Source organism: Copadichromis virginalis, linkage group LG12 (genome assembly GCF_057382275.1).
Source record: "Copadichromis virginalis isolate Kocher_CV1m ecotype Utaka linkage group LG12, C_Virginalis_male_GT1.1, whole genome shotgun sequence".
In the NCBI taxonomy this organism is placed as follows: Eukaryota; Metazoa; Chordata; class Actinopteri; order Cichliformes; family Cichlidae; genus Copadichromis; species Copadichromis virginalis.
Genome location: NC_140629.1, coordinates 17738149 through 17765157, shown reverse-complemented (window position 1 = coordinate 17765157; position 27009 = coordinate 17738149). Strand labels below are relative to the sequence as shown.

At 39.3% G+C, this 27009-nt stretch overlaps 3 protein-coding genes across 10 annotated transcripts in view; 1 reads left to right on the top strand and 2 right to left on the bottom strand.

The window, feature by feature from the left end:
• LOC146696801 (GDNF family receptor alpha-2-like) overlaps nucleotides 1-2914 on the bottom strand; it is a 75883-nt gene extending 72969 nt beyond the window's left edge. For all 4 annotated transcript variants that reach the window (XM_085475106.1, XM_085475108.1, XM_085475107.1 and 1 more), the window contains exons 1-2: nucleotides 2281-2914; nucleotides 676-1032 (exon numbers count right to left, since the gene is read on the bottom strand). In XM_085475106.1, coding sequence (XP_085331232.1) covers nucleotides 676-1032; nucleotides 2281-2332 — 409 coding nt within the window. In that variant the 5' untranslated portion in view covers nucleotides 2333-2914. The remainder of the gene's footprint in view (nucleotides 1-675; nucleotides 1033-2280) is intronic.
• A 3237-nt stretch (nucleotides 2915-6151) lies between these two features.
• On the bottom strand, nucleotides 6152-26125 carry bco2l (beta-carotene 15, 15-dioxygenase 2, like). The gene is made up of 12 exons (XM_085475100.1): nucleotides 26053-26125; nucleotides 24107-24284; nucleotides 23659-23870; nucleotides 23152-23267; nucleotides 22951-23053; nucleotides 20994-21134; nucleotides 9853-10013; nucleotides 9244-9414; nucleotides 8611-8748; nucleotides 7735-7917; nucleotides 7434-7544; nucleotides 6152-6659 (listed from the first exon to the last, which is right to left on the bottom strand). The coding sequence occupies exons 1-12, from the start codon at nucleotides 26084-26086 to the stop codon at nucleotides 6543-6545; spliced, it is 1665 nt and encodes a 554-aa protein (XP_085331226.1). The 5' UTR covers nucleotides 26087-26125; the 3' UTR covers nucleotides 6152-6542.
• On the top strand, nucleotides 14474-19991 carry LOC146696800 (uncharacterized). Of its 5 annotated transcripts, none has more exons than XM_085475104.1 (6): nucleotides 14474-14776; nucleotides 15681-15741; nucleotides 15853-15897; nucleotides 17484-17639; nucleotides 17843-17935; nucleotides 18862-19991. In XM_085475104.1, the coding sequence occupies exons 4-6, from the start codon at nucleotides 17568-17570 to the stop codon at nucleotides 19174-19176; spliced, it is 480 nt and encodes a 159-aa protein (XP_085331230.1). In that variant the 5' UTR covers nucleotides 14474-14776; nucleotides 15681-15741; nucleotides 15853-15897; nucleotides 17484-17567; the 3' UTR covers nucleotides 19177-19991. The 5 variants fall into 5 exon arrangements, with proteins under 5 accessions (XP_085331230.1, XP_085331228.1, XP_085331231.1 ...); XM_085475102.1 differs by having other exon boundaries at nucleotides 15853-15901; XM_085475103.1 differs by lacking the exon at nucleotides 14474-14776 and having other exon boundaries at nucleotides 15038-15741; nucleotides 15853-15901.
• Nucleotides 26126-27009: the final 884 nt, after the last annotated feature.

The following is a 27009-nucleotide window of genomic DNA, read 5'->3' as shown; positions in this document are numbered from 1 at the left end:
TTCTGTGTATCACAACTTTAAAGCTTTAGGTGTAGGATATCTCAAATCAAAATCCAGGAAGCTTGTCTTAAAAAAGGGTTTCAACAAATCAGCCTTTGAGTGTGATTTTATGTCCCACAAAAGTGGACACATAAGGCCCACTGTGCTATATGACTGTAAAGTAATTACAAGGTAAAATGGAACACTTTAGGTGAAAACCAATAAGTCTACCATAACATGTCCATCTAATGTAATTCCATTATAGCTCCATTACATCTGAGAGGGTGTGGAAAGTAGGAAAGCATATATTTTTCATCAGGGGCTTCTGGGTATCCCTGTAAGAGGGCGCTGGGGAATAGGGCATCAACAGTGGGTGTGGTTACTTCTTGTCTTTGCTCGGAAAACAAACTAACTGGTACTCGACGTCAGTAGATTCATAAAAAAATACATGTCAGAATCCTCTAGACTGTGAGTCACATATATAGCTATCAATGAAAGTATGCTGCATATCTGTCAAAGGATAATAAACAGCTGCTTTTACTTGCATCTTGCTGTACATGACCACAGAGCTCACGCAAAAGAACTGAAGGAGGGATAAGAGGGGCACTGTGGACCTTTATTATATTGCTCACAAAATGTACAGTTAAAATTTGGTAGCATGAATTTTGTGAGACCTTGAAAGCACCTGCCTCCTACCTTCATTGCGTCCCATGTTTATAGACCAGTAGATCTGTAGACACTGCTGCTCCGTCTTCAAGGACCTCTTGCAACGGCAGTTATACAGAGGGCTAACCAGCAGCACTTCCAGAGCAGCCTGGCACTCCCTGTTGTTATCTAGCATGGCATCTTTCTCCTTACCCACAAGGCACTGGCGCATAACTCGGTACCAAGAGCTGCACTGAGGGTCCTGGTTACACATTTCACTTGCCTCGATGCAGTTCACCCATTCTGGCTGAGCTCCAGGCCCAGATTTGATGCTTGAAGATCCTGGAGCACTGTTAGCCAAAGACACGGGCAAAGCTGAGGGAACACCCCAGGAACCTGCTGCCTCATCTATGTGGAGAGAAAGAAAAATATGTGGTGGTAAAAACTGAATGGTGACTGAGAAACTGCAAATTAATGTTTGGGGGTTTAGTGTTTTATGTGTGCTAGTATCTGTCTATCTTCATGCTTTATCCTCTGTTCCATTTATGCAACAAGTTGTATGTGGGAACAAACCAGATTTGCAGCCTATTATAGGCCCATACCTGCCCAGGCATCTTTTAGCAAGCCAGTTAGTTATTCCTCCGGTGCACATTGCTCATACACTCCTCTATGCAGTGTTTTGCTATGTCTCGTTTACTTTATAGCGGGTTATTTAGGTGCTTACCGAGACAGGTTTTTGGTGCATTTAATGCAGCAAAAGAGAACTAGACTCAGATTCTTATTAAATCTAACCAAAGGTATATCCGATCACTGAATAATATCTAATTATATCATGCCAAGGACTACGCTTAATTTGCATCTAGGTGAGCAGAAAATGAGCTTACACAGAGTAAACAGTAATCCACAGAGCAAGACTCCAGTGTTGCCATTTGACAAGAGTTTGAGATTGAAATGCACCTTCACACACGAAGCTAAGTACACAGAGTTCTGGTGAAATGACAAGAGAGACCCCTTGTGGGGATGTTGTGCATTTAGATCAGGAGAAGAAGAGCATCAGCCGGAGAGCAGCGGGTCAGAAAAGACATACATAAAGTTAAACGTTAAATTATTGTGGGGCTGTCAGTCAGCCCGTCAGGGATGTCATTTAAATGCGAATGCATGCGTTTGGGGGAACATACTGATAATGCTAATGTGATCATAATGATGGCGATGACGATTTGTGGTGGTGGATTCCGTCATGTTCAACCAACTAGCAAAAATAATATATATATATATTAATCTTGTGCAATATTTTTGGCTGACTGAAAGCTATGTTTTCTCGTTACAATAATGAGCTCTTCTTTCACCGTGGAAGCTGTGAGTGTGTTATGTGGGCTGCAAACGACTCACTCGCATAGACCAAGTTCGGTTTGTAGCTTTGGGTGAAAATCGAACATAGTCTAATCAAAATCAAACCCAATATAAGAAGAAAGCCATCAGATGCCAGCTATACATAATTCATCTTTATTTTTATTTTTAAAGAGTTGATTACCTGCTATTCTACAACAACTCCATTATTAATATTTTTTTAAAGTGGTAAAATAACACAGTTGTGTACATCATCACTAATGTCCTAATGTGTACGGCTGAGAGTGATTCTCAAATGGAACTTCTTACCTGGGAGCAGAACAAGGGTGCAGACGCACATCCACACAGTGACAGACTTCATTTTGGACTCAGCCGCAAGAAGGATGAGTTGTGCTAGAATTACACGAATATTTCCACCTTTTCAAGGATTAACTCCCCTCTCCGGATCCGTGACCCAGGCGCAGGATAACTGTAAAAAACCCTCATTCAAATTTTAAAAGAAACATGCAGCTCCGAAAATATCCTCGAATCCCCCAAAAAGTAATCCACAATTTTATTTTATATCTTAATAATGAACTAATCACGACAAAGGAAAGAATTCCTTGACACTGGGAAAAAAAAGATCAAATGGCAATCAAACAAGCAGTCAATCCGTAAGAGCAGTTATTCAGGGTCCGTCTGCGCTGCGTTCATACCGACAAACTACTGAGACTTGATCTCTCCGCATTATAAGAGCTGCCCGCTCCAGTTGGCCCTTGTAGACAAATTGTCCCTAAAACAGTCCTTAAACTGGCGCAAAGCGGTCTGTGATAGCTATGTCAGTATCTCTAAGGAGGCAGAAGAACTCATCTGAAAGTGCTACAAAACGCTGACTGGTTTTTTTCCCCCTCACCGGTGGTTCCCTCAAAAAGCTGCGCGCTCAAGAAGGGAGGGAACGCTTCTTTTCCACTGACTGCATGCGTGTCGAGGCATCGCAGCACTTTATAAAGCGGGGGCTCCCGTGGACCAGCAGAGGGCGCTGCTGGTGAGTGATTTCAGTGGAAGGCACGCGGTCATAGAGGACCATAATTAATGTTATCCCACAGAGCAATCATCAATATTCCTTTAACCTCTGGTCCACGGTATGTGAAATTATAGGGACCTCACCTGAGCTGTGTGGTATGTCTTTGATTCCACGTGGTGCTACAGGCCCCGGTGTTTAAAAGCGTATGCTTTTAATGCAACAATGAATGTGTTTCATAATATCCCTCTTACATGAATACCATCTTCTTTCCATAAGAGATTCTTTACAGTTCTGTTCAATGTGCAGCTGAAGGGAAGCGAGGCCAAAACTGCAACTGATCAAGGAAAGAATTATGAAGGAATAATAAATACCTTGGCTTTTTTCAATCACAGTAAGGCAGCCAGCACACAGGGAATGCTTTATTCAAGAATTTTTGCAAGGTCACCAGGACAATTAATTTTTTTGGCTGACATCTAGGCTTGGGTTCTACAAACCACAGAAATTTGAGGTCTGATTTTTAGGATTTGGGATCAAAGGGTGGACGCTGCAATGATGATGAGAATGTCGCCATTCATTTCAACACTTCACACCATATCTGGGTTTTTTCCGGAGAAAGATTTGAAAGGGAAAATAACCACAATGTCTCGTATTATAGTCATGCTCTGAGGAAATAGCTAAGCGCACAAGCAGCAGAATCTGCCATTTTACAAAGTGGCTTCACATTAAATAAAATGACTTTGTTGTGCATCATCGCCTAAATAGTGCCCATAATGTCATAAATCTTTACAAATCTTGAAAACAAAGTCTCTATTTAGAGGTTGTGACAGTGACAAACTGCAAGGCCACTGGCTCATAATGATGTCTGACTGTCAGCCCAGGCTTTCATCCAAGAGGGAAAACAGCTTGCCGTTATAATGGCAACATCAGCCTCATTCTGCCTATATCGGCCCAGGCTTATTCTCATTTCTCGAGTATGAAGTCGCTGTCATTATGAGGACACTGTAAAGCATCATCCACCATCATGAGTATCCAGAAACTGTCCTGAATTAGAGCTGCAGTGGCTGCTGGAGACTATTCCTCAAATGTTTTTTAAGTGGAAGTGTATATTTCACCTGAAAATGGCAACCTTTTGCCTTTCGTGCATCTATTTCAAATACCAGAGCAATTTCATCCATTTATTTTAGCAGTGATTTCTCACCGAAGATCGCATGCATAAACTGGATGAAGGCTACAGTTGCTTGAGTAGCAGGCTCGCGAGGATGAAGGCATTTATAATAAAACAAAAAAGGCATGAAATCAAGAAAGAAACATTAGCAGTGGATGCACTGAATAAAAAAAACAAACGTGAAGTCTTATTGAGGCTTCATATTATGTCTATCCACAATAGTGCAATGTGGATAAATCCTCCCCTCGCTTTCTTTTTTTCTTCTTCTTCTTGACGTTGCATGATTCAGCTCCTCTAGGGGTATTTAATTGCTCCATTCTGACTTCATAAGGCATTTGCAATTTTATCGCGGTTTTTTTACACAATTGCATGCGTCTATAATTGTGCTATCTTTTATAAATAGGCTCATACTTATATGCAGTGCAGAGCGAGAGAGCATGTAGACAGATGCGTGCAGAGATGTGCGTAATCTATATGTCAAATAACTGGGCTCCGACAACATGGCTCAAGACCGTGAAATGGAGAATGACAAATCTGGATATAGTAGACATGGTTCTCACTACTGAGGGAAATCACTCCCTGTCTTTTAGAAGTGTCTCTAATATGGTGAATATAGATGATATCGTTATGAATTCATGGGATATGAAATAATGATACAGATAAGACTCAAAGTTAAGGCAATAACTTGTGCTTAGTGAGACAGCAAGGGGGTTCAGAGTGAGTTACTGCTTACTCTCGTGGGTCAAATAAGAGCTCAGAGAGTTGAAAGCTGTCACCTTGACAGCAGGGAAGACAAACTTGAATGCTAGCATGTTTGTTTATCGTGTTTAGTTTTCTCCTAATGACTGTTGGGCTCTACCCACATGAATCTGGCCCATTTGGCCACCAAAGTGTTATCTATATTGCACCGTGAATGAGCCATGATGATGATTTTGTCTTTGTCATTTGGTAAATTGGATGGAGATTTGCTTCAGCTGCGTTTTTGGTTAATGAAACATTTAACCCAAGATTCATTTGAGTGCAAAGGTCGCTGGATCACTCTCTGCTGGTCGCTGCCAGTGGAGTGAGTACTAATAAAGTTGAGCATCTCTTATGCTCACACTTGCACGCACGCACACAGGCAGGCACTCGAAAAGGTTAAGCATGACTGATTAGATTAGGAATTATAGGCTAATTAATGTGTATCTTGGGAGACATGTACAGCATGCTTATTAAAAGACACAGCTGCAGCTGAGCAGAGGAACATGACAAAAATGTAAGTGATTTCAATTCCCTGTGTTAAATTATTTCAAACAGCAAACTATGGCTTTATCCCATCCTATCTTATTCCACTTGGTGAAATAAGAGACGCTGAAGATGAAACCTCTGCTTGTGTACCATACAGCCATAAATTATTTAAGGTTGGGACCTGCTGTTGCAAATTACCTTTGCAAAACTCTTGACTAAAAGTTGATTTTAGTCAAAGGGAAAATTTGTATAGTTCATAATATAGTTGAAACGCCACAGCTTCCAGCTGCAGAGCCTAAATTCAGTTCAAATCAGCCCATTCAAATCAATGTAAGAGGGAAAATTGCCAATGAAATAAGTATCATTAAAGTCAATTGTGGCGAGACAAGTGCCGCTATAGTAGGCCACTTCACACAATGGGTAGAGTCTGTGTATGGCACTGTTCTGTTTGGCTCGTGGCTTAATAGAATGAAATAACAAGCCACTCTATGCAAAGTCCTAAATGTTAGTGTTTATGCGTATGACAACTTTGTTTGGGGTTTTGTTTTGGATGGACAACACCAAATTTCTGATGTGACCTCCGCTAGACTCTCTGGAGGCTATCGACCAGTTAGTTCCATTTGTTTTCCAGGCATTTCAGACGTTGTCCATTTCTATCACATTACTTTGACAGAAATTGAATTTCCTCTGATGCATTTTTATGTATCCTAAGTGCTGTTCTGTTCTCCCTGGGAGTATAGCGTTTCCAGTGGTATGATGATGCAAAAACACTTTAACCGAGAAAAAAAAAGGGAAACATATTTTATTTGAATGTATGCACTGAAAGGAAAGCACAATTTTAAATTCTTACAAGAGATCACGAGGACACATAGAGGGCAAACTATATCAGTGTTCCGATGCCATGCTGGGCTCTCTGTCTTGTTAGCCTCCTAAGATTGCCATCTTTCTAACAGTAATGGCAGCACACGGTGGGGACATGCACCTATTCCCATCAAGGAGGCACAAACAAATGGCATGAGTGTGCAGTTTTTCCAAGCTCTTACTTCTTTCTGTCTTTTACAGTTCAGGAGTTTTACAGGGAACGACATCGACAGAGATTTTCTATTTTGTGGATAAAGTGGCTGGTTGCTGGTTCAATTTCAGCAATTTGCCACAGAGTTGTAGAGAGTGGCAAATCTAGCCCATCTCGTTAAACACACCATGGGTCCCATATGGGATATTGACAGGGACCTCCGCTCTGCCCAGCTCAGAGAAGGTCTTGGCATCCAGAACAAGCAGGAAAGTACTTTTCTCCTGGAAACAGATACAGAGGAGGAAGATTATGTTATTGGAAGGGGGAAAAAAAGGTCACAGATCTCCCTTCTTGCTATAATGATACTGAGAGCACCAAAGCATTTGTCTTCTCCCATGCATAGTAAAAACACATGTCTGCTCAGGTTGCAATAAGAGTATAACAAATCTGTTTGTTATTATGTATATTTTTTCCTCTATAAATTTCATTGTATACACCCAATTTCTGTTTATATTCTTCATTAGTTTTTTATATGTGTGTGTTTTCTTTTCAAATTCAGTTTAGATCCAGTTAGTTTCCACAATGGGTTTTTCAATTTAGCTTTTATTGTTTAAAAGTGTTTAGTGTAGTATTGCCACAGGCAAGATTAAAGAAACTCAGAGTAAGCATTACAATAAGAAACACTCTGTGAAGGTAAATGACTCACAGTTATATAGACGTCACCGTGTGGACTCAGGTAGCACATTTTGGTATTATTTTGACTACTTTTGGCCCTTCTGGATAAGTTTATGGCACAGTCAAATGTTGTGTGGGCCACGCGTTTCTTAAAATATTGTAAAGCACATGGCATCTAGCCCCACACTGACCCTGGTTGGATCAGTCAGGCTAGCCTAGAAGAAAATACTAATGGCCATATCCGGGCCACATACATTTTCACAGTTGTCTGCTCATTTTTATTGTGTTGACAAACTAACTTTAGCCTTTTTTGTCTGTAACAGTGATGCACAAATACCATAAAAGGTGAATATCTCTCTCAGATAAATGGTTTCAATTACTTCTCTGGGCGTGATGATGACAGACAAGACAACTCCATCATCTTCCTCAGTAGCTTTAGGCGAAGCAACAAAGACAGGCTCAGACGGGTACAAGCCGGGATAACGCCACGCCTAGACAGGAGAAGATCACATAAACATACCCCTTACTCTCAACTTTTTCATGTTAGAAAACCAACTCACACAACCTACTGCTGCCCTCGCTATGATAAAGAAACAGAAGTAGAAATAGCTTTGATGTGGTAATACCCGGCTCAGTTAACAATGAGGTTTCTCTAAGTGTACCCTTTGACTGATAGAAAACCTTAAGCTCCTTGGTGTGGACATCCATCTTGAGCAGGGAGTCACTGAAAATGTGTCCAAAGCCACAGGAGTAGAAGTAGCGGTAAGGCCTGCCATTGAACTGGTGATAATTGATCTGAGGGAACTCAAGGCCACCGAACTGCAGCAGCTCATCATTGTGAAGCTCCTCGTGGGTCATGTAAACCTGCAGGATGAGGGTTTTGCTCAAATCAGTGAAAGACTTTAGCCAAAAATTGAGACATAGTGACAGACATGATTTCCTTGGTCCTGCAAATCAGTACAGCATTGTTCTCTCTGACAGGGAAATTAATGGATTCCCGCAAAAGGGCCAGAGCATCCATTAGTTAACAATAAATGAATTTCTCTTCATTTTACTTTAGAAATAAATGTAATGTCACGTGCAACGAGCAAGCAATATTTTTCTCAGTTTTCTTCTATCTTTTTTTTCTGTGACTCTGGTCGCATGAGCACTTTAACAGATGTTTTTCAGTTGCTGCATGCACTCTCACAACAACAACGGAGGACAGTGTCATACAGGTAGTCATGACAACTAAAAGATCACATTTTTCTTTCAGCTTTATTCCGCTGTAAGAAAGCGTTGGAGAGCGAGTATGTGTGAGGATACATAAGCCGTTAAACTCTAATTATTCACCTGAATAGTGGACACATCGTTTTTATCTGCTGTAACTCATGAAATTACTCTCTTGCAGAAAGTAACTTTCATCACGCTGGATAATTGATGAGAATGTGTGGGAGTAAATTGGTTGTATTCATCATGATTATAGGCCTCCATCTTCACCTGTTCCCAGTACAACCAGTAATGTACTGTTAAAAATATTACTACTACAGGCAGGAAATTCATGCTATTGACTCCTACCTCTCCAGGTTTTGTCATCCTCGCCGTGGCTTTGCAGTTATGCAAAGTGATAAGATTTTCATCTGCAGGAGTTTGTTCATCCACGGACAGAGGCAGGGCATATCTTCTTGGAAGGTTTCTGCACAATGAGTTATAAAACTGCCAAAAGAAATCAGAGGGATATGAAAAAAACAGACTCCCAACTATCTGTGTTTGAATAAAAGGTGCGATGCAACCTCAAGAACAATCACAGCCAAACAGATACAAAGTGCTGTCACAAAACCATGTTCCTATGTTTTGATGAAAGTAATACACTCCACCACATTTGAAATCACAGATATTTCCAAAGTCTATTTCTTTGGAAACTGACAAATAAGAAGAAGAGGAAGAAAAAAAAGAAGAAAACATCAGAGGCAATTGAACAGTCTATGCCCAAGAAACAGACAAATCCTCCACAAATCCTCGCTGATTCATATTTTAGGTTTCAGGGTGGATGAGGGTAATGTTATGAATGCAAAACAAAATACTAGCTGAACAATGATGGATACAAAAACACCATTATGTGGAAGTCACTCGTGTTGTTGTTTTGGTAAAAGCCAGCATTTCAATCTGAGCTGTTCACTGATAACAAACTAACAAACTCAAGGCATTTACCTCGTCTATTTCCTCTCCTGAATTTCTTCGGAGGTTCTCCAGCGTGAACTCCCCAATGAGCTCGCCATCGTCCCCACAGCACATGTCCATAACCAAGAACTCACTGTCCTCAAAAGCGTTGATTTGATGGAGCGTAAACATGGGTCCTGTATAGTACTTCACTTCACTCTTCTGTCAGACCAGAAACATCAACCAGTGAGGACTCAGACTCGTACAATATCAAGAAAACAAGACAAAGTTAAAAAAAAAAAAAAAAAAGACAAACGAGGTGATGTGCTGTTTTTTCACAATTGAAGACAAGCTCCCTGCTTGGCACGAATGTTATTGAGTTGCACTTTATCATTTTGAAAGTTTGTTATTATATGCTTAATGGGTATGCTGTGTAATGAGATGAAAAAATTGAGAGCAACAACACACGAGGAAAGGCTACACCATCAGAGTGTAGTTTCATCAAAATAAATATGAAAAAAATGTAATAGTGCATGAAGAGATCAGCTTACAGCTTTCCTTTTTTTTCCTGTTCCGACTCCTCGGCAGCTGGTTGTGATTGTGTGTTTCCTGTTTTACCCTAGATTGTATACAGTAAATAAGCGTTATAATATATGTCACCTTTCCGGTGTGTCTGTTGACCAGATGGAAGATTGTTGCATGCTGAGGCTCCCAGGTCATGACTTTGCTAAAGCTCTTCCCCTGTATTTTGTACAGCATGAACTTCAGCAGATCTATCTTGATTGGCTGCTCGACAAACACAATATAGTTCTCCGACATGACTAGAGAGGGAGGCACACACAGTAAGAAGTGGCTGCATTAAAAGACACATAAAAGATATACCTTGGTGTCGTGTGCATGGTTTAACAATGAATTCTACTGTTGTTGCAGGTGTAGTGTAACTAATCAGTGCTGTTTTGGGGAAACTAAGACTAAAACTCTCACGTTATTTCAGCAGTTATTTACAGACTGGTGACAAATTACAGGAAAAACTAGCAAAAATCATATTGGTAACTTGAATGCTCCCTGGCATGGGTTCTACCACTGCTGTGGTGCTCTACTGGAGTGACAGGATACAATTCTTTTAAAAGCACCACCACCGCAACCATTTTGTCAAAAATCATGGACAAAATAGCATTCACATAATTTTAATATGTTCCTTGAAGAGACTATTGCCATATAGATGGAAGTGTTTATTCACAGGATAAAGGTAAAGAGCCCTAAAAACAACTTGTTTTAGATTTGAAGCTACCTTTCACTCTAAGAAGACAAGTGGACCCACACCATGCTGGGAAACACGGTATAACAAAGCCACCAGATTTCTATCAATAGGTATTAAAGGGTTCTGTTTTCCCTTTAGTTTATCAACCATCAGCATGTACCTGCATGTAACCGGAACATTAGGTTCAAGTCTAGCACCAAGACATTTGCTTTTGCACATAAAAACTAAACATAAGCATCCAGCAACTCTACCAAGAGATGTGGCGCGCAACCTGGATTGCTGAACAATGTTCCCACACTTGTGGGACTTCTTGGTGTCTGAAAGTCTGCCAGCACATGGGTGGGCTGCCAGTAATATAGACATAGATATAATCAGGGAACTGAAGCAATGTAAAAGCCAAGTGGGGCAAGACTGGGTTAGAGCAACCAAAGAATGAGGCTTTCATTAGCTAGTGTCAGCTTAAGTTTAATTAACAGTAGCTTATTTATGAACTGTTTGCTTCAGCTGATTGTTAACATCTAATCATGGTCTGTGTAGTCATATTAACCCAACTCGTTTTCACACAGTCATTAGCCTGCTAAACCTTCCTCCACAACAATAACCTTCATATTGCATGCAAAGCTTTTTATGATATTGACTTTACTCACATCCAGTGTTTGTTTATGAGAGGAATTTGTTCTCCCCGCAGATCCTACCCCTCATCACAATTTTCACCAAATATGGTTTTCCATAAATGGTCAACAGTATTCTTATAGATCTTTTACAGATATCTGCACTCACAGCCCCATAGTTAGGTTGGCCTGTTCAACTGCTTGTTAACTTATCAGCCAATCATAAGGCAGCAAAACATTCAGTAGTTCAAATCAGAATTAGGAAGAAAGGTGATTTAAGTGACTTTGAATGTGACATGGTCATTGACGGGCTGGCCTGTTTTTATCAGAAACTTCTCATCTTCTGGGACTTTCCCACACAAGTATCCAAATAGTGGCGATTTTCTGGGGAAAATGTCAGAGGTCAGTGGAGAATGACCAGACTGCTTCCAACTCATAAGAAAGCACCAGTAACTAAGATAACCACTTATAAGCCCTGTTACTGATCAAGGGTTCCTTGTAGAACTAGTATATAAATGTGCAACAAGTGATTTATCAGAAATCTAATTAAGCTTCTGTCAGCTAAGAACAGCATGATGAGGCTACAATTGGCACAGGGTTACCGAAATTGGACAAAAGTCTCAATTTCTGCTGCAACATTTGGACCGTAGGGTCAGAGTTGAGCGCAACAGCATGACCGCATAGGTCCAGCTTGTCTGCATGAATGATTCAGGCTGATGTCAGTGCTGTGGAATATTTTCATCACACATATTGGAGCCCTTAGTACCAACTGAGCATCGTTCAAATATGCCTGTCTGACATATTATTGCGGACCAAATGTACCCATCTTCTGATGGGTGCTTTCACAAATTTCTGTCATCTCTCAACCTGGTTTCTTCAATATCGTAATGAGTTCACTGTCCTCAAATGAAACCCACTGTCACCAGATGTCAATCCAGTAGAGCCCCTTTAGGATGTGGAGGAATGGGAGATTCACATCATGGATGTGCGGCTGACAAATCTGCAGCAACTGTATGATGCTGCCATGTCAATATGTAGCAAAACCTCTAAGTAATGTTTCCAGTATGGAGGCATGGGACACACGACACAGGAGGTCTAGTTTTCCACTCCAACTTTATTCACCTCCAGACATTAACTCAGCGTCCAAACACAACAGAACCCCACCTCCAGGCTTGGGTCTGAGTGGAGCCTTCTAGTGGGTCACCACACCAGCACCTTGTTGAATCTATGCAATGAAGAATTCAGACAGTTCTGGTGGCAAAGAGGGTCCAGCCTGGCGCTAGTTAGTTGTAAGTAAGACACCGGTGAGTGTGTACACTCAAAAAAATAAGTCATTGGATGAACTCAATTGGACTGATGGCAGGTTTTCCACGTAATACATCTACTTTGGTCCAACCTAATCTACATACATCGTGACAATTCAATTAAATTGAGTCAGTAGAACACAATTTTGTAAATACTGCTAAAATGAAAAAAAGTACATTAATATGATGTGAAAGGTTTTGGTTGGTCCAACTCAATACAGTGTCATTCACGTGAGCTAGATTTTCATTGCATTGAAATCATTATTTTGAGTTCAACTAAATCATAATTTTCATTACCAGAAAACTAATTTAATTATTAAAATAATGACAAAATGAATTTGTTTTTACAACTCGGGTTTATTCACTTGAATTAAAAGCAGAAACAGAATATTTTGTGAATAAACATACATGTCACATGGTCAAATCAACCTTAACAAAATCAAAGTGCTCACAAAAAAGTGCTGACGTACATTTGTAATGAATGTCAAATCTGAATAGCACACACCTCTGTACTACTAGGCAATACTGAAAACAAACTGGAATCTGTAAAATCAGATTTCACTTCAGAATTTGAAACAACCCAACAATACATAAATACACATACATACATACATATATATGTATACATACATATATATGTATGTATACATATATATATGTATACATACATATATATACATATGTATATGTATGTATACATATATATGTATACATACATATACATGTATACATACATATACATATATGTATACATATATATATATGTATACATATATATATAAAAAAAACACCCAGCACGCCCCTGCGGGCGGTTTATCCTTCAAGCTCGGGTCCTCTACCAGAGGCCTGGGAGCTTGAGGGTCCTGCGCAGTATCTTAGCTGTTCCCAGGACTGCGCTCTTCTGGACAGAGATTTCCGATGTTGTTCCCGGGATCTGCTGGAGCCACTCGCCTAGCTTGGGAGTCACCGCACCTAGTGCTCCGAATATATATATATATGTATATACATATATACATATATATATATATATATATATATATATGTATATGTATATATATATATATATATATATATATATATATATATATATATATATATATATATATATATATATCGCCACCTGTTGCTTTGGCATGTTCCTAGCAGCGTTTTCCTTCAGTTTTGCGTTTACGTGTGGACGGGATTATTTCTTGAAATGAAAACGGAAAATCTCCGTTTACAAAAATACCCATGCATGTGTAGACGTAGCCGAAATCTTTCATAATAATAAGTAGGTTTGAACATCACGGGAGTGCGCATTGTGCTGACTACAGTTACTCTTCCGGCCACATGGTTCGCTTTTGGTAGCACCCTCAGTAAACTATGCAGTGCTTTTAGAGACACCTCAAAACAATACGTTCTACTAGAAAATGGCATTATATGATAATAAGCACAGAATACCACATTATTTGATTATATTAAAAAAAACAGTAAGAAAGAAGTTAGCTATAGGACATCATCTTTCATTGAGCACATGGCCGCTGGCTAGCTGCTGATAAGCTAGCACACGCTCTGAGTACTTAAAAGTTGGCAGCTACACAATTTCTCCTCTATAACAAGGCACTTTTGAAAAGACCTGTCTATATTGTCCAAAAATTAGTATCCAAGCAGAGAAGAGAATGGTAGCACCACCTAAAGTTCGAAAAACAACTATTAAAAGCTTCTATGATAAATAGCATTGCCATACATTCAGCTCATAAAGTAATACACAATTGGATATATGAAAAATAAAAATGTTACCTTACCTGAAGGTGTAGTTTTGTTCGAAAAGTACAGAGAGAGGCCAAGAGCAGCTGCATTCATTCTGATGATCCTGAAAGAGCGCAAAATCTTCGGAGAGGGCGGGCTGTTGGGTAACTCAGCAACTTTGTGTTCTTGTGACAAATACCGTTTTGAGGGAGAATAATTTAGGTTCACCACACGAATAATAGTTGCAGTAACGCTGGAGTGCTACATTTGCGTTGAGTGAGATTAAAAAAAATGTTTAGGCTTAATGAGGGGCTTGAATTTTTTTCTTTGAGTTTACAAATGTGCAAGTGCAAAAATGTACTCCCCCTACACTCAAAAAAGTCAACTAAGGCAGTTGTTTGATTAATTCAATAGACATTTGTCTATTTAACATGAACATATTGAGTTTAGGTTTTTAAATCATTATCAGTTGTTGGTTTAACATAAAATAACAAAAAGTTTAATGAACTAGATTTGCATTCTTCAGTTCAATTAAATGTAATTATTTTAAATCAACAACTCTAAAACCGATGCCTAGTGCGCATGCTCAAACTTCCCAAAAGTGAAGAGGCGGGAACGCGGAGAAGTTATATGTGTTCAGTGGACTGCCATTTCCCTCTGCGGAATCTTCCACAATACAGGTAAGTAATAAATAACTCAAAATATCTTAGTCAAACGAAGTTGTTTTGTCCATTAATTGTTTAACAATGTTTTTAATTCCAAATGTGTAAGTTGTCATTAGACAGCGGGAGTGGAGCAAATACAGTGAAAATCTGGTATTAGACGGTGCCAATCGGTACCGTCTAATACCTGATTTATAATCCGCTCTGGGTATATTTATACTATTATTAGCATGTCCACTTCATTGTTCTTTTTTTTTTTTTTTTTTTACCCGTTTTTGCAGTTAGTCTTATAGTGTTTTTAGCGGTTATTGATATGTTTAATTCAATATTTAACACGTTTGTAATTCACTTTCAAAGTAAATGAAGTTAGCTAAAGCTAGTATGGTTGTCTCATTGAACTTCTACCTAGCTCTGTTAGCATTCACTTTGGTTTTAAATGACGGTTATTGCAAGACATGGTCTTTGTTCACTTTTTTTTATTATCATTTGCATTTTTTCTTTCTTTCTTTCTTTCTCTCTCCTTTTATTTTAAGCATTCGGCCTCTCACAGTAATGCAAGTTAAACTAGCATGCGCGATTTGCTAAATATTAGCTGTGTCCAAATTCAGGGGCTGCATCCTTCGAATTGACTTGATGCTAGTGCATGGGAAAAAGAGCATAAACACGAGGTCAGAGGAAAAGGCAATGGCGGATAGTTATGAAAATTGCCTGTCGGACCTATACCGCAACTACCAGCATCTTTATTGCATAGTGTGAAACACTGCTATTACATTTGGCAACAGATTGGATATTTATCTGTGAATTTTTTATTGCAAGAGGTATTTATATGTATTTGTATTTTTTTTATACATTTGCAACAAAGTAAAAAAAAATCCACTGTGGAATTTTTATAAAATAATTTTTTCTGTTTTCTTTACCATAGTAACACCACAAAGAAAGCTGACCCCTTTTTCTGATTGTTTGTGCCTCCTCTTTAATACATGGTAAGCCTTTTACCATCATATATTTTTTATGATAGTTTTATGATTTAATCAAAGTGAAAAAAAGGTGCCAATAAAACTATCCTTAAAACTGCTTTTCTTTTTTTCTTTCAGTGACTTGTATGTGGCAGTGCAAGCGTTGTTCCATCAGGGAGAGTAGTAGGTACAATTATTGAAACACTGTACAGGGCTCGCAAAATGGCTAGCCCGACGTCCCAGGGCTAGCGATTTTTCCAGTCGGGCTACCAAAATCTATCTCTGCCCTGCCCGTCGGGCTGTCATAAGAAGGAAAAATATATGTCAATGCTTCTGCATTCTTTCGGAAATGTAGCTGGGTAATTATGTCATTGGCATCGGTGAGCCACTGTCAATATGTGACATATTGAAATCGCGTTTGAATTTGCGCTTGTTTTTTGCTTTCACTTTGCAATCGCGCGACCTGTGTATAGAGAGCGACAGCACTGATCTGTGAGTGATGATAATTTGTGCACCAATTCCTCTGACATCGTCTTATCAATCGTTAGCTTACTATGCAAACATGACAAGTGAAATCTCCCGCAGCAAGCTTAAACATGTGAGAGGTTGATCGCGCAGACAATCGCTGAGTGTTATGTGAGTGCGTGTGTAAAAGCAGCAGGATATTAATTGTAGTTCTGCTTAGCCAAATAAGACAGGTCAGGGTGAAGAAGTGACAGCCAAAGAAAAGCTTACCACAAAACGGAAAAGTTATGACAAATCAGACTATAAGGCAAAAAGAAAGTGCAGCTTTATGGTTTCATGGACAAAAGAATTTCTGTGGCTGCAACATGACGAGCTATATAACCGGGGCTGCACATAAGTGGTCCGCAGGTGCGTATTTGCTGTCAAAATAAAAAACGCGCACAAGATAAGAAGTTGCAACGCGTGTTTGCATACATAAGATTTTCTGGAGGAGGACATATTTGTTTAGAACTCTTAAATATGTCGAAGAAGCTCCTTTAAGCAATTACTTTGGTTTTCCTCCACCTCCAAAGAAATGTCAGAAGGAGTCCGAACCACAAAAGAAGCGCGTATTCTCGCAAAAGTGGTTGCAGGAGGTGAGCTGGCTTCAAACAAATGATGAACACACAGATGTGTTGCAGAATGTGCCGTGAAAATCCCACTCTAGCGGACAAAAACAGTGCCTTTTATATGGATGCAAACGTGCGTTGCAACTTCTTATCTGTTGCGCGTCTTTTATTTTGACAGCGAATGCGCACATGCGGACCACTTATGTGCACCCGTGTAAATAACATAATGTTCTGCCGGGTGTGTTGTTGGTTTTCCCTCGATTTCTGAGTCGACAAGCGCCTTTGTTACTGGGACCAGTCATTTTAAGAAAGGCCCCCATTAGAAATGGATTATTGCTCAGTCTGCAATATCTTTCCCAGAACAAACACCAATTGCAAATAATATACTAAAAATAAACCTGAAAAATCTGTTTAGAACAGCATACTGTGTTGCAAAGAGTGAACTACCACTGGTGCAATTTAGCAGTCTTTGCAAACTTCAAAAAGCAAATGGCCTAGATCTTGGTTCCACTTGCCTCTTACTTGTGACTTTAGTGGAAATTTCAAATTCAGTATCTGACACAGACTGATTCATGTCCTACACAGACAGCACTGATGTCTGCATGGTCTTCTAAAAGCAGCTTTAGTCAGCTTAGATGTGAAGTGAGTGAAATATACAGTTGCGTTTTTAATCAATGTATTTGTTCTCTATTGCAGATTGAGAAGGAGTTTCTGCGAATCACCACAAAGCCTCTGCTATCTACTTTCTTTGCCGAGCTTGACCAATACGCGCCACGCTTAATGGAAATCTTTCTGACCAAAGGAGGGACACGTGGAAAGAAAATAAGAGGTCTCATGCTTGCCATCTCCAAGGTTTGTATTAGGATTGAGTAGACTTTGTCATAGGCAGCAAAAATAACTTTTATTTGGAGATGAAGTTGTCAATTTTGTTTCGGCTTAACAAGTGGTACATGCCAGGTTCTAACCTAAAGAATAATTATGCAAGTTAACTGATTACCCTAGCTTTAAGAAAAACAGACTGGTTTTGGCTCATATTATCTCCTCCTCCTCTCCAGCATGACAACATCCATACCAGACGAGCATGCATCTTGAAGTCTTTGTGCATCCACCTAAACGAAGACTATGAGAAGTTAATAAAGGAGTACTTGGTGAGCCATTGTGACAGCATGTTGTCTGTAACATTCTCATACAAATTGTGACGTTGCCTCAAATGCAAATCATTAAAATTAAAATTTTGAGATTAGCAACAAGACACCTGGTATTGGGGAAAGGATGTCTTGAATACCAAACAGTATTAAGCGTTGCAATAAAGAATTTCTGGAATTTGGTATTGGAAGGAAAGAAATTTATGCCTACTTAAACTTGATACACAAACATACAATGCATTTAACATGCATCAAGACTATATTGCTTTTGAATCTGTACTTGGATTAAAACAAGTCCTGTTGTTTTTTCATTGTTATGGTCATCAGTATTTGTAAATAGAAATGTCTATGAACTTTGAGCTGTTTAGTACTAACACTTCTATACCTGTTTTATTTTAGCAGCTGAGTTAGCCTTTTCTCGAGTCCTGTCCCCCTAAGTTACTCTTGCTACGTCCGACAAACAAATGGTTTCCTCTGCGCACCAATGGGTACCCGAATGTGCGAGCAGACATGCTTCATAATGTTCGGTACATTTACCTGGGAATGGGGCCATACACACTGTTTAATCCATTCACGTTGTTTTTGACTTTGTGAATGGAAAGAACACAACTCCTCCAGACACAATCTCTCGGCGTATCGGTGGGCACACCGCTTCTCCATCTTGCTTGAGGTTAATGTTTGTCAGACACAGTAACGGTTGCTATAATGTGTAATTGGACAATGGCCCGGTGAGAGGTCAATTATGCCACCTCTTTTGACATAAGAGGTGTATTTTATAATTTATGTATTGGAGTAATTACTAACAACTACTTTAGTGGTGTAATTTTCTGTTTATTACTTTGACTACTTGGATTTTATGAACAGCATAGAAACAGTTGTTTAAACAATCTCTTAAATTTTACTTTGTTGTCTTATACTTTTTCATGTAGGATACGGACAGCGAGGCAAAAAGCTGCATGGAGCAAACTGTGATGGGGGTGTACGTCATCCAGAAGGAGGGTGCTGAACCTGAAGATGACCCAGAGGACGTTGGTGTCGTGATTGAGGGTGTGGAGGCTAACACTGATTTGGGTAACATTGCACAAGCATGTGCTCTGTTGTTTGGACTCATATACCGTTTGAACCTGAGCTACCCACCAGAACTTAAATGCACCTTTGAAGTCCTCCAGAAGATACTTTTAAATCTTGATGGACAAAAGCTGTCTTCAAAGGTACAGTTTCTGAAAAACAAGCTTATGGGGTGAGAGCACTTGAAAATGACTGATAGGTCTTGAATGGTTCATTGGTGCAATGGTGATTTCCAATATATAATGTTAATATTTGAGTTGTTTATATTTTTTTTCTTTCATTTAAAACATTTTTTTTTTAAGTTTTTGGATTCTCTCTGTTGGGCAATTCACCTTTTATACAGCACTGCAGATGATTTTTGTTTGTCCTTATATAGATGGCTCAAAATGGATCAGAAGTACTGACAGAAGTACTATGTTGTGTTTATGTATCAAGGTCCTGTAAAGTTTAAGACCACTGCCACCTGTTAAGTTCACTGTATTATTGTTTCCATTTTGCTTGCTAGCATGTTTTAAAACACAGCAAAACTATATTGCTAGCTGTGGAGGACTGCAACCAAAATTAAAAAAATAAATACAGAAATATAAAAATTGGTCAAACTAATAATTATTTCAATGAGATACACCAAACAAATATAGATTTTCATCACCTATGGAATTTTTTGTTGTTGTTGTATTGCCCCCAGAATATTTCTAATTATTTTATTTTATTTTTCCAAATTCACACAATTCGATTTTGTCACATGTTTTAACTTGCCAAGTGGGAGATGTATTTTTATCTTTTAGTTTAATTTTTTAAAATGCAGTCGATATATTGAGCAAATTTTGCATCTGTTTTTAGTTGTGGAAGCTTTGGTTCCAACATATTACCTATGTAAATAAGTATTCTAACATTTTACCTTTTGTAGTGGCATAATGCTTGCAGGTGTACAAAAATGGTAAGCTTTTATATTGTCCACTAAATCCAGTTAATAAAGATAATGTTATCATAATCTGATTGTGACTTTTTTTGTAAAGTAGTGGGTTTCTAAATGTGTAACAAATGTAAACAAATCTAATTGAAATAATTTGGTTGAAATGAGTGAAATCATTGCCTTGATTAACAAAGTAGTTGTTGAAACAACAAGATTTAATTCTGTTTTCCTAAACTTTTTAAATTGTGTAGAATGAATTAAAACAAATTTCACTCTACATACTTAAATAAATCACTTCAAATCAATGTAAGTATAGTATGTTGATCCAACGTAATCTGATTACATTAAACCACCAAATGCTAAATGTGTTGGTTTGACATGATCGAAAAGGGTTTATTGTACTTGGTTAAATTGTGTGCAAAAAGGGTGCCATGATTAAATTGTGTTCATCCAACAACAGATTTTTTTGAGTGTACCCCCAGTGCCCCAACAAACTCATTCATTTTGTGTTCAGAATCAGCCTGTGCTGGTTTTGAATAATTTTAGGTTTACACAAAGAAAATCAAATTGATTTGGTATTTTTTAATTGCATTTGTGAACAACTAACATAATTTGCATGTGTTCTTTGAAAGGAGGACCTGAATCTGTTTTTTGAGTGTAGACAAGCAGAAGCTGAATAACATTTGGACAACAAACAATGAAACATTAACATGCAAATTATAGCTGTCTTGTTAGCAGTCCTGTCAGATTTAAGCCGTGGAAAAAACTACAGTAAATACTTCGCTGAAAAAAAGTGTGAAACTTGGAGGTAGAATTAAAAAGAGGAGAGATATAGAGAGCTGAAAGGAAAGACAAAGGAACTGTGAATGACAAAAAGGAGGGCGAGACTGGAATTAAAATCAGTGATTAATAAGAGCATTAAAAAGTTTCACTGAAGTAGATTCACCCAGCCAGTGCTGGAAAAAAAGCAAAAACTCTCCCAGAATTCATTAATTTCACTTCAGTTTACATCCAGCATGCAGACAACTTTAAAAAGTGCGGAGTGGGGGACTCTTTATTATGCTGTAGTGTGTTTCTCACCAAAGCTGTGGAAATAGGAAGGCTTCCTGGGATCAGCTGCAGGGATGGAGCAGATCACGTTGGCTCCACTCAGGTCGGCTGAGTCCTCCATTGCTGCCTTCTCCTCAGGAGGAGGCACACGGATGATGTTGTAGAAAAATCCTAAAGAATGTCCAAAATCACCTTGTGTTATTAGGCTGACTTTATTTCAAAGCGTAAACCCACAAAGATACATAGAGACAAACCTGAGGACAGAACTTTAAAGATCTTGAGGTTTATCTTTAGCCGGCATACAGACAATTTACAAGCAAGGAGCACTCCAAACACCACTCCTATTTCATCTATCATCTTCATCATCAAAAAACCAGCAACAAAAAATATTGATATTAAAGATGACAGATGAACTGGAGTCAACAAGCCTGAAGTCCTCTTTGAGGATCAGTGGCAGTTCATGGCAGATTCATAGAGTGCAAGAGTATAACTGGCAGGCTTCGGAAGACCAGCAACCCTTGATTAAGTGATCTGGAAGGGGAAGCAGATGTGGTTGTTCCAATCAGCAAAGAAATACCAAAATACTAATTCCAGCGAAAGTGATGACTTGACAAAAATGGACAAATTGGGCAGGCTGAACGGTGGGTCAGTACGAAGCCTGAAAGGTGAAGCGCACTGAGATTTAGAAAACTGGAGAGACTTCTGAGCAATTAGTGCAGTAACTTTAACAAACCACTGCCTTTACTTAATATTATGACAGTGTAACTCTCCTTAACTGAGAAAGTAAGCACAGTGGTGAAGGTCTGTTGCACAGAGACGGTGGCCTGGATCGAATGGATTGACGTGCATGTGCCAGGTGGTTGTGCGGATATTCTGAACTGAGTGTGATGAAGATGAAGAGGACATCAAAAGTTAATTGGAGACAGTGAGCGCTTGAAAGAGGCTTTTGACGCTGAGGTAATGATGCAGATAATGATGATGCAGGTCAGATAAACTTTACAGTACTCATTTTAACTAACAAGAGCATGGAAAAAGAAGAAACATGTCGAAAACTGGAAAAAGCAGGCTGAAAATGGAAATGAGAAGATGTTCTGAATGTAGCGTGGTTAGACAAAGCATAAAGGTGGGAGCTGCTTTGACCTGTCATCATTATATTAAATACAGTTGTCAGAATGAGTGAGAATGGATTTCTTTCCATCCATGCCCTCATAGAAGGACTGCATTACTATTGAGTAGATTGCATAAAGTCGAGCTGAGGCTGATTTTGACTGAAGGTAAAAGGCTGTTTAGCATAGAACCACCTTCTGCCATAACACCCAGCAAAACCAGCAAAAGTAGCAGCTTCTGTGTGGAGTCGAATGTTGCTGTTTGTGGGACAGTTGATCCCAAAAAGAAAATGCTATTTAATGCTGACATGGGGGGATTGCCAGAGTCACACAAGCTGTCAAGGTTGATTGTAACAAGAAGCAAGGGTGGGGGATGATGCAAGTGAAAAATGAATGAGTGGCCCCGAGGAACTATGCATGTGTTGAAATCAAAGTGACTCCCTAAAGGGCAGCGGTTGATGTTTGCTGCAGGAAGTATTTGGAGGGGGCGACTGAAGCGATTGAGTACTTTGATGGCAGGAACCCTGAAACCAGATGGTGCAAAGTATTGCTTTGGAGAACTCAGAAGATGAAAGTTGGAGAGAAAATGGACCCGATATGGCATTTTATGGTTGTCAATAGGGCTTTACAAGGCTTTGTAAAGTTGTCACCAGAGATTATCCTATTAATACCTGGTATATAACACCCACAGGGAGCTTACAAACAGGAGATTATTGTGGGACCACTGTTGGAAGCAAATAAACGTGTGCGTGTGTGTGTGGCAAGTAGGAGGATATAGATGCATTACAGGAATGCGGCTTTTGGGGTGTGAACATCATATAAATTCCAATCATAGCTCAACATAGTAAACTACTGAGAAGGAAAGAGCAAAGACAGGTTACCACTTCTGCTGTATGAGTTGCCCATGTTGTACGTGGAACCATCGTGGTCGTAGTGTGGATGGGCTGAAGCTGAGTTGACAGCGATATACTGACTCCAGTCCACCTTATTAAAAAAAATAACATACACACCATTCTGGTCATTGACCTCGCTATAGAAAAGCTGGAAGATGCAGTCAAAAGACACATTTCTCACTGACTCACTTTCTCTTTTGTCTCCAGGCTTTGTGGATTTACTCTCCTCATGTACTTGGTTTCTGTACTCACGTAATAGTCCCCCTTGTACTTGACAAAGTTCACATTGGCATTATCTGTTGGCTCTGGGAGACAAAACATATCAAATGCAGCTCTTTAGCAGAGCACTTTATGCCATCCTTTTGATCCCCATTCCCTTACAGCATACACACGACGAGATCCAAACTCACAAATATTGACTTGTGTTCTTTTTACCTCAATAAAAAACACAATGTAATGTCCCAGCTTTCATTTGTCTGCAAAAGCCTTTTGCTGTGGAGTCAAGAACCTGGGCGCTGAAGAAAGAATATCCATATATACTTTTCTTCTCACATATGTTTTTGTTTGATTTTTACTTTGTGCTGGTAACCTGATGTAGTAAATGGTGTAACACTGTATTTGGCAGCGCTAGTGCTACAACACTGCAGAAGCAGAGTACACACGGGAAAATGCAATATGTAAAGAAGACGCACGTACTCGGAGTCTGAAAGCGTGACAAGAAGCGTGCAAAGATGTTCTTGCAGGGATCAGGCATGGCTAATGTCCCAAACTCTGAAACCACGATGCGGTTCTTCTCTGAGTTTTCGACAAATGAGTCACTCCTAAGGAAGCGGCTGCTGTAAGTGACATTGCCCTCACGGATGTGGAACCTGTGCATCATGGCCATGCCATCAAACCAGTGGGTGTATCTGAGAGCGAAAAAGAGAATTAATTTCCCGGCAGGATATTCATGTAAGACTAGGTAGAGGGAATGTTGTGAGAATTATGAGACACAAGAGAGTGGAAAAAAAGGATTATTTGAGGAATCGGTGCCTTATTCAACAAACACTGAGGGAAAACTATCTTTTCTATCTACAGTACAGGGATGTGTTTACAATCTACCATGATAATACATGTATTTTTTTTCATAGTGTTCCTTAAATACCTGTCTGTTCCAAATTCAAATTTCCCAGGGCCATTTCTCAGAAAGCTCCCATTGATCCAAGGTGGAATTGTTCCCTCTATGGTTGTAGGGATGGGGTCGGGGGTTTCCTCTGCAGAACGGACCAGAGGCGCCAAGCACTCGAGTCCACTGGCCTGTGGACATCTCTGCCTACTGGATACTGAGGGAGGAGAGAAGAAGCACTGAAAGGCTGGTAAAGCACATTATAGTATACACTGTGTTCTATATTACTGGTCGTATGCACATAGGGGTTCACTGGTGGGTAACATGTTGCTGCACACTTGCATTTCTTAAATGACTCTGAAGGAGAAAGTGAGGTTAGATCCTTTCCATAAACCATGTGATGGCATTAACTGGGGGCCTTGGATGTGACTAATTAGCAAACCTTTATTTATTGTGAGATAATTGTGTAAACAACTCCATCTTGTATGTCCTTTGTTGGCTCTTCCGATGTTTGGTTATCCTCAATTCAAACATTTAAACTCTGCATGTGAAGGGAAGTGGTTTTGTGAAACATTCATTATCTCTGATAGGAGACGGTTTGTGCTTTAACAGCTCCTGCTAGTATGAAAACACGGCTCTCTGGGGTCATGCACTACAAATGACACCTGCACTGCCTGTCTTATCTGTTATTCAATAACCCATTCCTGTTCGCTACCTCATATCTCTCCTCATAATGGGAACTGTAAAATATATATGAGAGTGACGTGATTAGCAAAAGCAAAACACTCAGGGTTCAGCACGGGGCGCCATGCTGAGCTTAGCGTACAATATCGCAGTTTTCCTGACCACGTTATTGCGACAAATCAGCAGAGCGAGAATTTCGCTCATTGCTGTCACACGAATACAACAGGCAATAAAAATGGGAATGTGTGATGGGAGATATAACCACAGTAGGCTTTAACAATCTCTTACTATGTTGATTTGGGTGGGTTTCGAATGTGATTACAGCAGCATTGCAAATGACGCCTAAATGTGTGTCTGTCATTTTTAGGAGGCTATTTTCTGAGCTTCCTACTGTTACATTCAAAATTAAGTTTCTTGAAAACAAAACAGCAGCACTGGCAAGCCCAGAACTGTTGTTGATAATAGCTTCAGGTATTACTTTTTCTTTTTTTTAAATATATATTTCTTTTTCTTTTTTGGGGGGGATAAATGCAACAGTAGCTTATTTGCAACAGCTATTTCTTTAATGAATTGTTTCCCTTCTAGCACCAACAGTACAGTCAGGATACAAATGAATGACCTCGTTAGAATTTGCTGCTATAATCCTGCACATCTTTTTAATTTATGTTCTTTTCTTTTTTTTTGTCACTGTGTAGGGGCCTGTCAGCCGCTCTTGGAGTTAACAGCTGAGAATGACTAAAAGCTGTTAATGAGACATTGTGCATATTCTTTACCAGCTCTGCTTCAGCAGTCCTTGGAGCAGGAACAATACAAAATGCCAGCACGTCTTTTTGTAACTTGCAGCTCTGATTTCGAAATGCAACATTATGACTAGCAGGCCTAACTGCATTAACTGAATGCACACCTATATTTTGTGTGGAACCGTATGGAAAGGCTTTTTTTTTTAACATTTGATGCTATCAAACTGCCTCTCTTTTGTAAAAGGCGGAGGCAACAAAGTCTAAGAGCGCCACATATCTCGACACATTTGTTTTTTTATTGTACTTGAGATTTTGATTTACTTCTGTTCTTAGTCACGGGTAACAAAAAGCAGCCTCTTGTAAGGGCTTCGAGGTTTTAGTGTTTATGTAGAAAACAGGCTGCAGTGAGCTCAATTCACCAGTTACTAAACGCAGAGCTATTACATATTTTATAATGCAATAAAATATATCAGGAAAAGAACGGGTTCAGTCCCATTTCATTCTTCTTACGCATATGTGCACATCTTCTGGCTACATTATCGGAAAGAGGTTTCTACTCACAGCTGCGTGTTTGGGGCTCTGCGGTCTTGGACATGGCTTGTTGGTCTGTGTTTGAGCAGAGAAATACACAGGATTTATGCAGTGCGGGAGAAAAACCTTCAACCTTTGGACCCTTGTTAAGTAACTGAATCCACGCACTAAACAATACAGTACTAGCAGAATACAAGTCTAGTAAATCATTAACAAGTGGAGCAGGAAAAAAGCAAAACATGGCCATCTTCATAATATGTTAGCCTTGATGTCTTAAGTTTAGCAAACAGACAAAAAACATTTTCACTATTTACCTACATACAATCAAATGAATGAAATGAAATGAGCTGCTCTGGGTGTGAAATCAGTCAAAAAGGATAAGCTCATGAACTGAAAAAGCCATGTAACGTTATGATCCGGTTTTTTATTAATAATGTAAATGTCTGTGCCACTGCCCACAGTGAGAGCATGTTTACTGCTTTCATCTGATCCTGTTCTGCTCTGCATAGCTTCACATAATGTGTGTTTTCCAATGCAGTCAAGGTCCCTGTGTATTTGTACTAAAATCAAATTATATAAAATGTCTGTAATTACTGTAAATGTTATTATACGTAGCAGTAGGTTACACTGCTTGTTATCTCTTTCATGTGGACTGATGAAAGTAGAGACTGCAATGAACTGGTGCTGACTGCAAAAGTATGTGTATAAACAAAGGTGATGAGGAATATTTTTAGTGTAATTCCAGTGGTAGCTGCATGTACGATGTTCCACTCTTGCTCTAAAAAGACTCAGTGGCACAAAAAATTCATTACTCCGAACTAACGTGCAGATACGAGTGCAAAAGATGTTTTGGGAGATGTTTTATGCGGGAATATGCAGCATGTTTAAAATGCCATGTTTGATAGAAGCTATGCAGCAGTGAGTGTAAACTGTAGTGACATAAACATACTGGACACAAATGCAAAATTAGGTGAAGAACATATGAAC

What these genes read in the sequence shown, in the direction of transcription:
- LOC146696800 (XM_085475101.1), top strand. Translation starts at nt 17,382, where the DNA reads ATGTCTGCATGGTCTTCTAAAAGCAGCTTTAGTCAGCTTAGATGTGAA. An exon ending in TCATGCTTGCCATCTCCAAG is followed by an intron (nt 17,640 to 17,842) that starts GTTTGTATTAGG and finishes CCTCCTCTCCAG; the next exon opens with CATGACAACATCCATACCAG. An exon ending in AGTTAATAAAGGAGTACTTG is followed by an intron (nt 17,936 to 18,861) that starts GTGAGCCATTGT and finishes TTTTTCATGTAG; the next exon opens with GATACGGACAGCGAGGCAAA.
- bco2l (XM_085475100.1), bottom strand. Translation starts at nt 26,086, where the DNA reads ATGTCCAAGACCGCAGAGCCCCAAACACGCAGCT. An exon ending in CAACTCATACAGCAGAAGTG is followed by an intron (nt 21,135 to 22,950) that starts GTAACCTGTCTT and finishes GACATTCTTTAG; the next exon opens with GATTTTTCTACAACATCATC. An exon ending in CAGGAGAGGAAATAGACGAG is followed by an intron (nt 8,749 to 9,243) that starts GTAAATGCCTTG and finishes TTCTTTTGGCAG; the next exon opens with TTTTATAACTCATTGTGCAG.